The sequence below is a fragment of the Geotrypetes seraphini genome, chromosome 3 (genome assembly GCF_902459505.1).
Source record: "Geotrypetes seraphini chromosome 3, aGeoSer1.1, whole genome shotgun sequence".
Taxonomy (NCBI): Eukaryota; Metazoa; Chordata; class Amphibia; order Gymnophiona; family Dermophiidae; genus Geotrypetes; species Geotrypetes seraphini.
Window position 1 is genome coordinate 144830476 of NC_047086.1, and position 18724 is coordinate 144849199.

Sequence of the window (18724 nt, forward strand, 5' to 3'; positions counted from 1 at the left end):
AGAAATAAGAAAATGGAAAAGGATCCAAGATGGCATCGGGTACCTGCTGACTGAACAGACGTTGTGAGAGTCGCTGTTGGTTTGGATAGATTTCCACATCGGTTTTTCCGCGATGCCAAAGAGACGGGGTAGAAGTACGGCTGCAGCCTCGTGGTACTCCGTTAATCCCCCTCTCGATTCAATTGAGCGGTTCCTGCAGTGACTGGAGAGAGAGCCAGAGACATCGGGGAGTTGCCCGCTGGAGCCGTCGACATAGAGTGACGCCGACCTGGAACTCCTTGGGCTGGAAACTACCCTGAGCCCTGAACTGAGGCATCCACCTCCCCCGCCAGCTCACCACGAGAAGGGAGTGAGCCAGAAGCTGCTACACTCCCGGACTGAGAGGCTGTACCAACTGGGAGCCAGCGGTTGGAGGTCTCAATGGACTCTTTTTAGTCAGGAGACTGAGTCAACGGCGAGAACAACGACGGGAGAAAAAAGCCAGGACCAGCAGATTGAAAGTGGTCAAGGTGAGCCGAGGCAAAGTTTGCATGAATTTTCTTTTCACTATGTGAAGCCTGCTGATTCAATATGGGATTTGGTTTCCAAACTAGGAGACTCACTGTCTAAACAGCTTAAGGAAGGGGAGAAAAATTTTAAATCTCAGAAACAAGTAATAGAAGAAAACAAATGAGAAATTTCCAATGTTAAATTAAAAACAGGAGAAATAGAGAAAGAAGTGACTGAGATTAAACAAGTTCAACTGACAATAATAAAAGAAAATCAGATTATTGAAGTATAGGGTGAGAGGAGGGTGGGCTTAATTTAATTTTTAAAGGTATATGAAACTAGGATGTTTATATGAGGGAAGAGATAGAGGGAGGAATTATTTTATGATTCAATATATCTATGTTTTACAAGTGTTATTAAAGGTGTATATGATTATTTTATAAATCTCTTGTTGAAAATGTAAAAATGAATAAAGAATTTATATAAACGTCCTGGGTGGAGGGGAGGGTGGGGTTATATTAATGTTATTTTGGGTTAAAGATTTATGATGGATATAAAGGAGGTATTGATGTGATTTAATTTTTGATGGATTAATAAGTGATATTAAAGTGTATATGATTGTATTTTTGCCGCACTTATTGAAAGTTTAAAAATGAATAAAGAATTTGAAAAAAAAAAAAAAAAAGAAAATCAGATTATTAAAAGGAAACTGGAAACAGTGGAAAATAGTTACTGAGCCAATAAACCTGCGCTTGCTGAATTTTCCAAGAGTTCCTTCTATAAATCTAAGGGAAATGATAAAGAGATACTTCATGGAAATTTTGAATATTCCTGAGAACTCAATACCTCCTTTTACTCGGGTGTACTATTTGCCGGGTACATTATTGGAACAGCAAGTAGAGGATCAGATTCAAGTTGAACAGGCACCTCAATTAGATTTGACCGCAATGTTGGAGAAATCTGATAAGAATTTGGCTAAACCAGCAACTCTTCTATTAACCGTGGCATTATTGCCAGATAAAGAATGGATACTAAAAATGTTTTTTAAAAATAAATCTAAAGAGTTTCTAGGTTTGAAAATCCAAGTTTTCCCTGATGTTAGTAAAGAAACTCAAAATCATAGACGTCAGTTTCTTCTAGTGAAACCTAGTGTAGCTCAGTTAGGTGCTATTTTCTTCCTACATTTTCCATGCAAATGTGTAATAAGGTACCGAGATAATAAATATGTGTTTTTTGAACTGGCCCAACTTACAACTTTCCTGACTCTGAAGCGCCTAGAAAAGGAAGGAACAAGAACAATAATGCCTTGCTAAAATAGAAATAAAAGCCTCTTGAATCAGTCATCAGATACCGTCTTTCTTCTTTTTGGTTTAAAGTTTATTCCTTTGAATTCACTCATAGAAGCTTGGATCAATTGAGGACTTGATAATGTGTGAATAGAGTGAAGTTTACTGAAAATGTATTTTTCTTATTTGTCTTTATAAGGCGTTGTATTCATATAATCTTTCTGTACAAAATGTTTGATTTTGTTAAAATGTAACATTGATAAATAAATTTAAAAAAAGAGAAATAAGAAAATACCATTTTATTGGACTAACCCATTTTTCAATTAGTTTTCAGAGGCCAAATCTTTCTTCAGAACAGTACAGTATACTGCTGTTATGGAGTTTAGTCCCAAAACATTGCCTTATTTCCATTTCCCATTTATAAACTTTTCTCAATACAGTTACAATACTACTTGATTCTAAGTAAAGCAACAAAAAAAATCTTTCTACCTTTTGTCGTTTCTGCTTCACTCTCTTCTTTCTATACAGCGTTTGTCCTCTCTCCCTTCCATGCAACATCTGCCCTCTCTTTGCCCCTTCCACCAAGCTTCTGCCCTCTCTCTCTACTACCCCTTCCATCTACTGCCCACTCTCTCTGCCCCTTCCATCCATTATCCACCCTCTTTGCCCCTTCCATCCACTGTCCACCCTCTCTCTCTTCCATATGGCATCTTCCCTCTTTCTATGTCCCTTCAATATCCTGTGCCCATTCTCTCCTTTGTACATGATTCATTTCAGCTTCACCCCCTCTCCATTTTTCTACCTCCAACCCCTCCCCTATGCTTTAGCATCTCTCTCTCTTCTCCTTTCTTTCCTTCCAACTCCACACTATGGTCTGGCATCTCTATCTCCTTCCCTCCCCCCATTCCCTGGCATCTCTCTCCTCTCCTTCCAACTCCCCTTTTCCCTCCATTATCTGGCATCTTCCTTTCCCTCCCTCCCTCCTTCCTTTCCCCTGGTCTTGCATCTGTCTCCTTCCCTCCCCACCAAGCCCTGGCATCTCTCCCTTCCCCTCCATGGTCTGGTATCTCCTTTCACTTTCCTCCCTCCCATGGACTTCGCATCTCTGGTTCCTCCTCCTTGTCTTCCTTCTCCCTCCTTCCCTCTCTCTCCCCAATTGGGTGCTGCTGCTGCTGCAGCAGCAGCAGCAGCATTTCTCTCTCCCCTTCCCTTCCCTGTGCAGCAGCAGCATTTCTATCCCCCCTTCTCTGTGCAGCAGCATTTCTCTCCCCACTTCCCTGTGCAGCAGCAACATTTCTCTTCCCTGCCCTGTGCAGCAACAGCATTTCTGGCTGGTTCCTTGCTGCAGCTGGTTCACCATTCAAAGCCGTGGGCATCGTGACGTCAGAGGGAACTGCTCCGATGCAACTGCAGATTGTGTGAGGAACTGACGCCCACAGCTTTGAGCAGAAAAACCACTGCTACAGGGGAGCCGGCCAGAAGCTAAACACCCGCTGAAGGGAGCACAAGCTGGGCCGCAGACACCACTGATTTAAAGTTTACTGCCACTGCTGCTGGTTAAGGAAAGCAACAGCAGCAGAATAGGGAGGGTGGCCTGTTGTGCACCCCCTTGGGGTATGCACCGGGGCGGACCACCCTCCACTGGTACGCCACTGAGCCTAGGAAATGATTTCAGACACAAACATCACTGTTTCAATAGTCTAATGCAAAAATGTATATTTCTATAAGTTTGTTTTTAAATGTGAATCACAAACAGGTTTTTGAACTTAGCAAACATTGTCCTCCCGTCCCCCCTGAACTTGGGCACAGTTCACTCACCACAGACAGAGCCTCGCACTAATCTTCTTAAATGCGGTCTCTCGGGGAGGTAGCGGTATTTGCATCCAAATATGCTGAGGTTCGACGTGTGATCTCCAAAGAAGCGGAGCTGGCGGTATCTCTCTCCACAGCGGTAACAGAAATTAGTGTTACACTGCGAGCAGGTCATGTGGTCACACCCTTCGGTTCTCTGGATGTGGATCTTGGAGAGGACAGATAGACAAGGAAACAAAAGAAAAAGACAATGCTTTCTTTTATTGCTGATTGATACTGGTGGCCCATGGTGCCATGCGTATTATTCAGTGTTCCTCGAATTCTGTATATGTTGTCCAAATTTGAGAATGGATTCCTGATCGGCAACTTAATCATTAGGTGCTATTCAATTAATGGAACTCACAAACACTTAATTGGCAGTCATTAGGAGTTATTTGTGCATCTTTCCCACACCTTATTCTAAAACATACGTACCTACATTTCATAGAGTGCAACTCCAAAGGGGGCATGGCCATGGGAAGGGCATAGGCATGTCAGAAGTGGTTCCCAGAATTTAGGCATGATTTGTGTGCCTAACTGCTATCAGTTGGGCACCAGCCTTTGGCAGGCATAAGTAGGGGGCTACCAGCTTTCCTTTGTAAAAAAAAAAAAAAAAAGAGGACACCTGGCCCCGTCTCATTTTGCCCCCAGCCCCACCTCTACACGAATCTCGTGTCTTCTTCTCTGAGCTAGAGGCCATATTTGGAGGGTCTCCGAATATGCATAGGCATCGGCGTAATGACATCATATGAGTGCTAGTGACATCATCACAAAAGTCCACGCATGCACAGGGGCCCTCCAGATGTGGCCCCGAGCTTAGGGCCTTCCAAAACCTGAACAAAACCACCAGGTTTTGAAAATCCCTCCGGGCACTCAGACAGTCCTCTAAAAAGAGGACACGTCCGGGTTTTCCTGGACATCTGGTAACCTTAATCATAAGTGCTCAGCCCAGACAGTTTGCCTCACTTTGGGAGCCATTTAATAAATCTTAGTACTAGTAACATTTTGAAAGGTATTTACCCAAGTAAAATGTTCTGACTGAAAATTGATCTGCTTGGATGGTCACTTTTTTTTTTAGTTATATTTATTTAAAACTTTTTTTTATACTGTTTATAAAAAATCCTAAATGTTTATATCAATTAAAATATACAAAAGATAAAAACAAACCATGTCATAAAATCTACATAATTAAACAATTTCTTCTCTTCAAATGTCAACTAATAAATCACAAGATTACAGTAGCAAATATGGTTAAGCAAATTCTTTTCTTCAAATGCCAACTGATAAATCACAAAAATGAATTAACAAACAGCTGAGTTTTTAACTGTTTCTTAAACTGAAACTGGTTTACACACAGTCGCAATTGACCCCCCCCCCCACATTTTAACACCAGCAATCCAGAAAGTTATTGCTCTAGTGTCTGCATAATTTCCCTGTGCTATTGGAATTAATAGCTTTTGATTTTCAGATCGTAAAGATCTATTAGGCTTATAGAGTGCCACAACTTGCTGAAAATACCATGGTGTTTGATGGTAAATAGTCTGATGGACTACAGAAACAACTTTATGTTGCACCTGAAATACAAATGGTAACCAATGTAATTGCTTCAGAATTGGCGTAATATGTGCTATCCTATCAACTCCCATTACTAACCTAGCTGTGGTATTTTGCACTAATTGTAACGTTCGCCCTCTGGTTTTCGAAATTCCAAGACAGAGAGCTTTACAATAGTCTAACCTAGACAGAACATCTCCTGCACAACAGTCCAAAAATCAGAAGGCAAAATCAACGATTTCAAATGATGGAACATATGAAGTTGATTAAAACATGCCTAAAGAACATAAGAATAGCCTTACAGGGTCAGACCAATGGTCCATCAAGCCCAGTAGCCCATTCTCATAGTGGCCAATCCAGATCACTAGTACCTGGCCAAAACCCATAGGAGTAGCAACATTCCATACTACCGATACAGGGCAAGCAGTGGCTTCCCCCATGTCTTCCTCAATAATAGACTATGGACTTTTCCTCCAGGAACTTGTCCAAACCTTTCTTAAAACCAGCTATGCTATCCATTCTTACCACAACCTCTGGCAATGAGTTCTCTGAGATTAAAAAAAAAAAATTTCCTCCTATTGGTTTTAAAAGTATTTCCCTGTAACTTCATCGAGTGTCCCCTAGTCTTTCTAATTTTTGATGGAGTGAAAAATGGAGGTTCCTTCATGGCCATATTTCAGTTGAGGGGATAAAAAGTCTGCATACTATTTTGCTCCTGCTCAGCCATCTGTCCAAAGAGCATGTTCACTTTGCACTTGATCACTGTCAAAGTGATAATCCCTAGCCAGTCTCCATTCAACTACTTATCATTTATATTTATTAACTGCCTTTTCATGAAGAGATTCACCAAAAGCGGTTTACAATACATTGAATAGTCATCAGACACTCAAGCATTATATGTCACAATCACTGTTCCCTCTAAGCTGTGCACTTGTGCGCGCGCACACAACTTGCCGAACCCGCGCACACAAATTAAAATAGCGCGCACAAAAAAATAAATTTTTGCCTAAAATGATTTTCACTGCTACAATGAAATGTTGCAGAAGACCAGCTGTTCTGATTTCCCATTTATCACATTTATTGAAGCGCTATAATATAAATTTTAAGTCATTCACGTGATTCCGTTATCTTTGGCAGTTGAACTTGACACGTCACGTGCCCCATAGGGCCATAGCTATGGCCCATAGGATATGAAACACTTCCGATTCTTTGACTTCCTGAAGTTCCGCCATATTGTTTATTTCGTGGAATCGTAGTGTGCAGCGTGGTACTGCGGTTGTATAACTGTATTCGTTTATTAAATTGCAACCAGATATAACTCTTAAAATGTCTAAACCGCGAATGGTGAAAAGTGTAAAACACAAGAGAGATGCAACAGCTTTTAGGACTAAATGGCTTGAAGAAATTGTTGAAACGGAGACACCGGAATCTCGAAATACAATGCGTGTTCGACTGTGTGAAATATTTACCTATGACGAAGACGATGGAGTTATGTGTTGTTATTGCCAAGATGCCAAAGCAACTGGAAAATTCTCTACTGGAAAAATATGAGATGATGTTTGGAAACTGGACTTTCTGAAACGCCATCTATCAAGTAAATCTCATACCGACAGTATTAGGAAACTCAGAAGTAAAAATCCAAATTTAAGAGGGGGACTGGTTAACATGTTGCTTGAAAGCCCAACCAAAAAAGAAAACAGGCAAATTAGTAATGAATGGAAGCGTTCCAGTCCTGATGAAATTAAGGTTCTTATCGACAGTGTTGTGCTGGCCATTAAGATGAATATCTCAGGGCTTTCTGTTCAAGATATCAATGAGCACATGCCATAGTATGTTATTATACCTGATAGCTGGAGAAGCAAAAACTATGCGTTTGAATTTCTTGGAATTATCAATGGCATCGTGCAAGATGATCGTATGGCAGACATTAAATTAGCAACGTATCATACGTTAACTGTTGATGAAAGCACAGACATTTCTGTCAACAAGTACTTAATACTCTACTTTAAGTATCGGCCAGTCAATTCAAATGAGTATAGGACATCATTTGGTGGGATGCTACAGATTATGATGCTACATCAATAGTAACAGCAATTAGGGAATTCTATAGGAAACATGAACTTGACTTGGTTATGTTCACCTCTGATGGTGCCTCTGATATGTTGGGCAAAATAGATGATGTTGCAGCACAGCTGAGAAAAGACATTCCACATTTAGTGCAGCAACATTGTGTTGCACATCGGGAAGATTTGGGACTTTCTGATTCATGGAAAGAAGTAAAATTGATGAAAGAAGTAGAAACTGTAATGAGAACTGTGTACACGGTGTTCTGTCAGTCTTCTACTAAACGATGCAAATTTCAAGAAATAGCAGATGCATCTGAATGTGAATCAATTGCTTTCAGACCTCTGAATGAAGTGCGCTGGTTATCTAGACACTTTGCACTTAAAGCAATTATTCAAAATTATGATCCCCTGTTAAAATATTTTGAAGAAGGGAAAGATAATGATCCTATTGCAAAGTACTGCTATAAGAAGATGAACAGTAAACAATTTCATATTACACTTGAAGTTTTGAATGATGTCTTATCAGAACCGGCTTCCTTAACCATGGCATTTCAAAAACGTGGTTTGACACCATTGGAAGCTTATCATCTTGCACAGAGTAAATTGAACAAACTTCGAATGTAATACTTAGGCGACAAGGTTAAGTGGAGTGATAAAGTCAACAGTCTTCTTGACAACAGGATGAGGTCTGGAGAACAAGTTCCAGTGGATACTAATTCCATATTAACCTTCATCAACATCCTATGTTTGCATCTGGGTGAAAGATTTCCTGAAAATGAAGTTGAGGAATGGTCTGCTTTTGACTGTACAGCAATATCACAATGCAACTTTGACTTCGGAAATGGACATATCAGATCTCTTTGTTTAAAGTATAAACAATTTCTTCCGGAGGAAAGTGTTATTATTCAGCAATACAAAGACTTTAAATTCCTTGTTGCAGAAAAAATCAAAAGCAATCTGATAAACAGCTTTCCAGATATGACTAAATTTGCATTTCAGAATGATCAATTTGCAGATTTAGCAAAATTGATGGACATTGGTGCCACATTCTTAGCATCTAGTTCAGATTGTGAGCGTGGTTTTAGTCTAATGAACAATTTGAAGACTAAACAAAGGAATCATTTACATTTAGAGCATTTGGAAATGCTGATGCGTGTTAAGAGTCACCTTCAAGATGGAGGCTCAACAGATCTTGACAGAATTTATTCGGACTGGATAAATATGAAAGATCGCAGGGAAAAATTTTGAAAACGAAATTGCTGTTATTTTCTAAATTTTAAGTATAAAGTACAATGATACCTTATTTATAGGTAGCGCTCAATGAAACATTTCAATGAAACATAATTTATGTTTATTGAAATGAGACTTTATGTTACATAAAGTGTAACTAAAATTACATTGTGTTTTCATTAATTCAGACTAAACTCAAAGACCTGCCCATAAATGCCTATAACTGAACTCCGGGCCCTCTAGCAATCATTTTAAAGCGCACACAAATTTAGTTTTTCTTTAAAATGCGCACAGATGAAATTTTTTGCTCACACAGCCTATGAAAAATTAGAGGGAACATTGGTCACAATTACAGCCATAATTATCCCACAGTTCTCTTTCTATTCAAAATGAACTTCTGCAGATTGAGTTAAGTGCATGTGACATTATCAATTACAGTCATTTTAGACTGATTTCTCGTATTCTGTTTTGTGAGCAAGTTCAACACTTCAAGAGCGTTACCCTCATTAACATTAGTATCATTCTCCAAATATCCACACTGACCACTATTTTGGAACAGCCAAAATACTGGGTGCCACATGCACTTAACTTTTCATATTGGGACAATGACCATACATACATTTTACCACAGAGCTTTGCACCGCCTATGCCTGCCTATCCCACTCAAAATGCTCAATGTATGGTATTCAAAGACCTTGTCTACACACAAAACAGTTCTCTTCCATGTCAGCAAGACTGCATGCTAAAGTATTTGGCATAGTGAAAATGGAAGACATTGGTATTTAATTGCATTATTACAACTCAAATGATCAAAGCCTGTGCTGAGAGAATGCAACATTAGACAGAGTGTGTGAGCCTGCCTGGACACACAGGGAAAAATGCTTGAGACCCTGAATAAAATCATGTAAACCATTCTGAGCTTCCCTGAGAGAACAGTAAAGAAAACTGAATGAATGAATAAATATATACATTTTTATTAAATGACTAGTCTTTAAGCCCGTTACATTAACGGGTGCTAGAATAGATGTGTCTGTCTGTGTTTCTTTATCTCTCTCTCCTTAGCCGCTGTCTGTGTCCTTCTGTCTCCCCCCCCGAGCAAAGCTGTCTGCCCCCAGCACACACTTCCCCCCCAAGCAGCTCCCTTTCCCTCTCCCTAACTGTCTCTCAATGGCCCTCTTCTGTCTTCCCCCCTCCAGAGCAAAGCTGTCTGTCCCCAGCACACCTCCCCCCAAAGCAGCCCCCTTTCCCTATCTCTCCATGGCCCCTTCTGTCTTCCCCCCAGAGCAAAGCTGTTTCCTCAAGCACACCCCTCCCCCAAAGCAGCCCCCTTTCCCTCTCCCTGTCTCTCCATGGCCCCTTCTGTCTTCCCTCCCCCAGAGCAAAGCTGTCTGTCCCAAGAACACCCCCCCCAAAGCAGCCCCCTTTCCCTCTCCTTGTCTTTCCATGGCCCCTTCTGTCTTCCCCCCAGAGCAAATCTGTCTGTCCCCAGCACACCTCTCCCTATCTCTCCATGGCCCCTTCTGTCTCCCCCAGCACACCCCTCTCCCCAAAGCAGCCCCCTTTCCCTCTCCCCCTGGCCCCCGGTATTGATCCGCTTCTTACCTTCCCTCCATCCCGGCGTCTTCTGGCCTGCTCCTCTTCAAAGCAGCCTGCGATCATAGTGGCCAGCTTTAGAGAACCTCGCAGGCTGCTCTCCAACTCGGTAGCACGTTTCCTTTGACGTGATCCCGTGCATCAGAGGGAACGTGCTACCGAGGTTGGAGAGGAGCCTGCGAGGTTCGTTAAAGCCGGCCACCATCGCAGGCTGCTCTTTAGAGGAGGATCAGCATCAGCGGTGGTGGCAGCGGCGAGTGAGGGCGGGAGGTGTGTTCCCTGCCGAGGTCGTGGGCAGGGAGAGAGCTTGCCTGGCTTCCATGGTGAGTGAGGGCGGGAGGAGGGGAGTGGCCAGAATGTTCCCTGCCGCCGGGTTGGAACACGGCCACGGATCACACACCACGGCGGCAGAGAACACGAAACCCTAAGTGCGCATGCGCGCTTAGGGTTTTATTATATAGGATTATTTTCTGAAACTACATTTGTTCATGCAGTTTCAAGAGCAGCCACCAGAGGGTGCCCATCTTGCACATCTTTCATCAATACAGAACCCACACACATACTTCCTCATTTTAGTCTGTACAAAGGATGATTTTCTTACAGCCTGACAGTTTAAACAGCCTTGGAGTAGAAATCTCATGCCACTAACAAATCAGCCTCTTCCACAACACAGAGCAAAGTGCATGTGTCTTATAAACAGCCAGATCCCAAGACACCAGCAGCCATGCTATCAGACATGTGTTAAAAAGTTCAGCACTAGAAAAACAAAGAAAAACAAGGAAGAGCACTTTATAGAGTCGTCTGCCTTCAAGGACAACTGTCATAAGAAGATAGGTACACAGAGTATCTCCGCAGCAATTAGGCCTGTATGATGCAAAGAAAACATTTAAATAGCTCCAGAATTATCCCCTCCAGGGGCTGGGGGGCAAAACTACTCATGAGATATGGGCACAATTTTTCAAAATGTCACCAATGTGGAAGGGGGTAGAATTTTTCCCTTCTCTACCCCAGCTTTGGACACACATCCAACAGAGGCTTTGATGCTTTAAAATCGCCGTTAAAATCTTGTTGGCCGCTGTGGTGCTGGTAAATTGTCCAATTTGTAATGCTCAAACAACTTCACATGCAAATGAGGTTCTTGGAGGGCCGTGGTAATCCCATCTGATCAGTCGTGGGAGAAAGCGACTGACACAATCGCAAATGTGCGCATGCGCCAGGAAAAGCTATATTGTAATTACACATGAGCGTCAATCACAGGCATGCTTTGGAGCGCGTCATATGAGTTGATAGCCATAAGGCACATGTGTTGCAAAAGCTATTTAAAAAGACTGGCCAATCAGAGCCTTAGGACCCTTCCCGATGCATCCCAAGATGCACCAGGGAGGGGAATACCCATTTTAGACGAGGACACAGCAGCTGTGATGAGGATGTCCACCTTCATCCAGCTCATCTGTTCAGGTAAGGGGGAGGGATGCGGCAGAGACAGGGGAGGGGGGTCACTACTTAAATTTAGTGCAGCAGGAGAGAGTGGGAATCTCTCCTGCTGCCGGGGGGTGGGATTGGCACATTTGGGTCAGGTTGCGGCCGGGTTTTTAAATTTAGTGCAGCAGAAGAGGGCATCTCTCCTGCTGCAGGGGGGTCACGGCCAGGATTTTAGGGAAGGGGTGTTGTGATGCAGCGGAGAAAATGGGCATCTCTCCTGCTGCATCACAACGCAGGGGCAGTGGAAGTGTGTTTTTGTTTTATTTTTTGATGGCATTTTTTCTGCAAATGCCCACATGCAAATGTAGGAAATCTTCGCTGATGTGTGCGCGATTTTTTAAGAATGTCTCGGGTTTTCAGATTCGGTGACAGAACTGAATACAATATTCCAAGTGGGGCCTCACCAGCAGCTGGTAAAGGGGCACCAGCAATTTCCTTTTTCTGCTGGCAATTCCTCTGTCAGTGGCCTGAAGAAAATAGAATTGCAGCACCAAAGAGGAGCCACTGGACTCTATGTATGCCAGCCCTGCAAAACCTGGACAGACTTCACAATTTAAAAAAACCAAACATCCAGACAGTCCTCTAAAAAGAGAACATGTTCGAGTTTTCCCAGACATAAGGTAACCCTAGATGTAGTTAATGTAGCTCTCATATTGAAGTTCTTCCCCTCCCCCCACATCCCTCACCCAAAGCAGCTCCTGCTGAAAAACTGTGAAGTTCAAATGTAGGCATACTCTGTGTTGCCCGAACTATATAGACCAGTGTTTTTTAACCTTTTTACACCTATGGACCGGCAGAAATAAAAGAATTATTCTGTGGACCGGCGGTTGAAGAACACTGGCCTAAATCGTAGGCCAGACCCCGCCCATCTCTACCCAATTTCCACCCCAGACCCCGCCTTCATAATAGTACTAAGTGCACCTTGCACGTCCCGTGTGTCATCTGGAAGCCTTCCCTCTGACGTTGGAACGTCAGAGAGAAGGCTTTCGGTTCAGGCGCAGGACGCCCTTAGGAGCCGCTGCCTGTGGCTTTGTGCACTGAATCAGTGAGGAAGAGGGAGCTGGCTCGAAGATAACGCTGCATCGAATGCACTGTGGACCGGCGGTTGAAGAACACTGTTTTGGGCCTGATGCACGTGCTGGCCCTGTGGACCGGCAGGAAATTTCTGTGGACCGGCACTGGTCCATAGACTGGTGGTTGAAGAACACTGATATAGACAATAAACGAGAAAAAACTTATCTATTTATAAACACCAAGCAGGAATGAGAACTAGAATGCACTCTACCCATGAAAGGGCCTTTCTGGAGGGTTTTCTAAAATGCCCTTGGCAGAAAAAAAGCAAATAAAATGTTTTCAATGCCTCATACCAGAAAAACAGCAAAAACAAGAAATAGCCCTCTGAGGGGGTCTTTACAGGACGAAATCTTAGTGCTACACTTTTTCATTACAGTTGTGTGACCTGTTTTCCACTTGCAGTCTTTTCTCTAGTGCTCTATACAATTTGACCTGTAACCCATCCTGGGCTCTTTGGGAAGGCGGGATAGAAAACAAATTAAATAAATAAATTGAGATAAGAAACATTTGTCAAAAAGCTATAAATTCCTGATGCAAGATGGGTTCCTCCTGTGCATGTTTCTATTCAGCTTCTGTTTGGGTGGGGGGGGTCCTTTTTTAATTTCCCCCCTTTTACTCCCCATGGAGCAAGTTACAGAACTGTCAAATATATTTCTTTTGATTCACAGGCTACGTTCCCTCTAAGTGAGCATGTGAGCAACTGCTTGTACATTCTAGGAGTTATCACTCACAAAAATACAGTGGAACCTTGGATTATGAGCATAATTTGTTCCAGAAGCATGCTCGTAAACCAAATTGCTGAACAAACTGCAGCTCTACACTCTCGAGGAACGTAGGGAGAGGGGAGACACGATCGAAACATTTAAGTACCTCATGGGACGTGTCGAAGTGGAAGATGATATTTTCTTTCTCAAGGGACCCTCGGCCACAAGAGGGCACCCGCTCAAACTCAGGGGCGGAAAATTTCACGGCAACACCAGAAAGTATTTCTTCACAGAGAGAGTGGTTGATCATTGGAACAAGCTTCCAGGGCAGGTGATCGAGGCAGACAGCGTGCCAGACTTTTAAGAATAAATGGGATACCCATATGGGATCCCTATGAGGGTCAAGATAAGGAAATTGGGTCATTAGGGCATAGACAGGGGGTGGGTAAGCAGAGTGGGCAGACTTGATGGGCTGTAGCCCTTTTCTGCCGTCATCTTCTATGTTTCTATGATGGGCCATTTGGCCTTTATCTGCCATCATGTTTCTATGTTTCTATAATCAGAAAGTTCTATGACATCACAATGCAGGTGTAAAGAGCCTTAGCCTATAGGAAGAGGAGATGCAAATGTTAAGAGCCTTAGCCAATAGGGAGAGGAGGAGAGAGCGGCTGCTGCAGACACCAGAAAGTATTTCTTCACAGAGAGAGTGGTTGATCATTGGAACAAGCTTCTAGTGCAGGTGATCAAGGCAGACAGACGAGGGTCAAGATAAGAAAATTGGGTCATTAGGGCTTAGACAGGGGGTGGGTAAGCAGAGTGGGCAGACTTGATGGGCTGTAGCCCTTTTCTGCCGTCATCTTCTATGTTTCTATGTTTCTATCATAGCGAGTTTCCCCATAGGAAGTAAGGGGAACTTGCTTGATTGGTTCCATCTCCCCCCCGATGCCACCGGCGCTGCTCCCCCCTCCACTCAAACCAGCATCGCTCCCCCCATTCAAACGCCCCCCCCCCACTCGAACCGACCGCCCCTGAGAACCGGCATCACATCACCAGAGAAAATGAGAGCCAGAAGGCCTTGAGCATGCACAATGCTCAAGGCCTGGCCCAGGCAAGAGGAGAGATCTTCGTTCACTGGCACTGACACGTCCTGTGGGTTGGTGCTGCTTGCCAGTGCCAGATGGGCTTGTTTGGACGGGCGGGGGTGCCACTTCCAGCGGGGGGGGGGGGGGTGTGTGTGTGATAGCTGGCGGGGGGTGCGATGCCGGTTCGAGGGGGGGGGGGGGGGTGCTCGCAAATCGAGTCAAAGCTCGGTTTGCGAGTCACGATTTGTGAGAATGTTTTGCTCGTCTTGCAAAACACTCGCAAACCGTGTTACTCACAAACCGAGGTTTGACTGTACTTGTGAATCTGGAAAATTGTTGAGTTTTTAGAACTTGTTGCTCACATGAAAAAAGTTTTGGGTTTTTTTTAACTTGTCACTCACAAAATTTGCACACACTTGGCCTATCCTTAGAGGGAATATTGTTCACAGAATATTAGATCTTTCATTCTATGGATCACACATGGTTTATTAGTATTTAATAGACCAGCTTTCAGAATAAATAGCAAAGCGGTTTACAATAAATAAAATCAAGGCAGAAAAGAACTCCATAATCTTGATATGATAGATATAAGTGGACCAGCATACTAATAACTTAACAAGGTAATGTCTGTTGGTGGTGGCGAGTCCCCAACATTATCATTATAATTAGAAATAAATTATATATATACAGTAACACCTTGGATTGCAAGTAATTTGGTTTGCAAGTGTTTTGCAAGACAAGCAATGTCTTACAATACAAGTACATCACAACTGAGCCGATGGCTCTTCTCTCTTTGACACTGCAACAGTTTAGTGACTGTTCTAAACGAGCGAGGTCTTGCAATACGAGTACATACAGTATTTTGTATTAAAGTTTTGGGGTTGTGGAACGAATCATCTGAGTTTCCATTATTTCTTATGGGGAAATTTGCTTTGATATACGAGTGTTTTGGATTGCAAGCATGTTTTCAGAAAACAAAACCAAACACCAAACGTCTTTCCTTAGACAAAATATTCTCACTGCTCCATTTGCTATAATGATATCCTTAGCAAAAAGGGGTAGGATTACCCCAAAAATACAATGAAAAATAAGGTAGACTCTACACGAAGAGGCCCAGTCATAATATCAGTGCAAACATACGCTGAATAAGAAAGTTACAATTGCCTCTTCTTTAACCCTTTCAGGACCATAAGGATCGTAGGCCAATTTTTGTGGTTTTGACGACATTTTTATGGTAAAAAGGGCTTGCAGATGCCAAAAAATTGATTTTTTTGGTGAAATATCATTATTTTTATTTTAAAAAATCACACTTCTGGCTTATGGACAGTGTGGCAAGTGAATCTTCTCGTCAATCTAGCAACGACGCTAATGAATGAATGTCGGAACCAGTTTGTTTACATAAAGGCAGTATCATATGGAATCCGTACATATCAAATTTAGAACTGTAGACTATCCCAATCAAAATTTATAGGATTTTAAAGTTATGGGACAAATATGTCCCTTGGTCCTGAAAGGGTTAAGAGACATAGAGGTATAATTTTCAGCTTGCATCATAGGTCAAATACATTTTTCATGAGGAGGAAAGGAAGGACTGAAGCTGTGATGTAGATGCAGGATACACGTAGGGTTGCCAACTTTCTAACAGAGAACAATATGACACCTGCCCTGTCTCTTGCCGTACCCATGCTCCTACCTTGCTCCGTCCTACACTCCACCCCCAAATCTCTTATCTATACATACTGTTTCACCCTCCTCTTCAACTAATTGTCAAAACTAGGGTTAACATCTTAGAAGAAACAACTACTCCTTCCTGTAAAATTAAACAATTATTTGCAAATAGGACTTAAAAAAAAAAAATTACCGGATGTCACTTCCCCAACCCCTCCTCCTCAATGTCCACAGTCCAACTTGCAGTAGTGGTGCCAAATGACCAAAGACATTTTTTCCTCCCTTCCCTTCACACTTACCACCCTTGGGTCTATCATTTCTCTCTTTCTTTCCTCTTTTTTGATCCAATATCTTTTCCTCCTCCCCCCTTCACCCTTGGTTCCATTTATTTCTCCCTATTTCTTCCCTCCTTTCTCTCCAACCTTTTCTGAGTTCTTCTCTTTCTTAACTCCCTCAAGTCCTCCATTTCTTTCTTTCTTTATTCCCCTCCATTATTTCTCTCTCTTTTTCCTTCCCTTCTATCACCCCCAGATCCATTTTTCTTTTCCTTCCCTCCCCCTGCCCCATGGTCCATCATTTTCTCCTTCTTCCCTCCCCTTCGGTCCATCATTCTGTTCTCCCCATCACTTCTTTCTTTCTTCCTTCCCTTCTACCCCCAGGGATCCATCATTTGCTTTTCTTCTTTCTTTATCCCAAGTCCATCATTTTACTCTCTTCCCTTTCCCTCCACCCCCAGAAGCATAAGCTCTCTCTTTCTTTAAACCACCTCATCTTTCCCTCTACCCTTAGTTTACCTTAAATGGTGTTTTTGACGAGGTTCCCAGCAGTGGCAGGCATTCAGAGATGCTGCCGGTGGCCTGATTGGAGACTCTCTTCTGAAGCGAACCACCTCTTTAACATAACTTCCAGTTTGCACAGGGGTAGTTCACATCAGAAGAGAGATTCTAAGCAAGCTGCCAGACACTTCATGGAAGACAGTTTTAATATAGACTAGGGAATGCTGGAAGAAATCGGGATGCACTGAGCCCCCTGCTTCAGTCTACCCTTGAGGGTGCCTGTTCCATAAAGAAAAAAAAACCCCCGGCAGGTCTGAAGGATCTGCCAGCAGCCTTTCAAAAACTGGTCAGGCCAGTTAGATATATGATATCAGAAGCATACCTTAACAATCTTGCCAAAAACAAAGATATAAAGATATAAAAATCACTACTGTATATTGCTTTAGAGATCAGATTCGTTACCACACTACTGAATACCGTATATACTTGAATATAAGCTGAGATTCTTGGGCCATTTGGGTCTCAGCTTATATTCGAGTTAGCCCCCCTCCCCCCTCCCGGGCCTGCCATAAGATCCGGTGGGACAGTAGTGGGCCAGGACAGGAGGGATCCATCCTGCTTCCTGTCCCGGCAAACTCATAATACTTTGACCCACCCTCTCACCTCCCTTTAAAATCCCCGGTAGTCCAGCGGTGGGCCAGGACAGGAGGGATCCCTCCCACCTTCTGACCCGGCAGACTCGAAAAACTTTTACCCACCCTCTCAACTCCCATTAAAATCCCCGGTGGTCCAGGACAGGAAGGATCCCTTCCGCCTCTTGTCCGGCTGACTGTGCTTTCTTTTACCTCCCTCCCATCTCTTCCATGTACATTTTACAATCCCACATGGTCCAGCGGTGAACTGGAGCAGGAGCGGCCTTCCTATGCTCCTGTTCTGTGGAGAGCTGCTAGTGATTGATAGCTGTGAATTCTCACAGGCCTTGCGAGAACTCACAACAGCCAATCACTAATGGCACTCCATGGAGCAGGAGTGCAAGAAGGCCGCTCCTGCTCCGGTTTACCACTGGACCACTGGGGATTGTAAAAGGTACGTGGGGGAGGTGGGAGGGAGTTAAAGGAAGGCACAGTTGGCTGGGACAGGAAGGATCCCTCCTATCCCAGCCCACTACTAGACCACCGGGTCTTATGGCAGACCTGGTGGAGGCCTGCAAGGCATCAGGAGGGAGAGAGAGGGTACAAGGCACAGGGAGAGAAAGAGGGGAGACAGGATGAAGAGCCTGGGAGGGAGACGGGCTGGGTGCACAGCCAGGCAGGGCAGGAAGGGAGGGGGGACAGGATGCATAGCCAGGGAGGGAGTGGGGCTGGGTGCATAGCCCGGTAGGACAGGGAGTGAGTGAGGGAGTGGGGCTGAGTGTGGAGCCAGGCCGGGCATTTGAATAGTACCCCCCCACCCCCCCGGTTTATATTCTAGTCAAACCTTTTTCCTCCTTTTTTGGAGAAAAGGGGTTACTTCAGTTTATATTAAGGTCGGCTTATATTCGAGTATATATGGTATATCTGAATGGTAAATATGTGCTAGTTCCTTAAAAGATTCCCTGCAACCCGCATGCCAAATTCTACCAACTTCTAAAGACAAAGAAGACCAGCAATAGAGTCAGAGCTGTCCTGAGGGCTTCTATAACAGAGCCCTGATGTACCAGTTTCTGGTAAGGTACTGCAAGTACTCTAACAAACTTTCTAAGTTCAGAATCAACTAGAAAATTCTAAAAAGCTTAAATTGTAGGAATTGTTTGCATACAAGTTTAGTGTCTGTAACACGAATAAGTTTGATGCCAAAACAAAATTGTTTAATATTATTTTAAACTTGTAT

The 18724-nt window shown here is 43.3% G+C and overlaps 1 protein-coding gene across 1 annotated transcript in view; it reads right to left on the bottom strand.

The window, feature by feature from the left end:
- Positions 1–18724, bottom strand: part of RNF217 (ring finger protein 217) — a 266249-nt gene that overhangs the window by 26408 nt on the left and 221117 nt on the right. The window contains exon 4 of the mRNA XM_033937183.1: positions 3594–3795. Within this exon, the coding sequence (XP_033793074.1) occupies positions 3594–3795 (202 nt within the window). The remainder of the gene's footprint in view (positions 1–3593; positions 3796–18724) is intronic.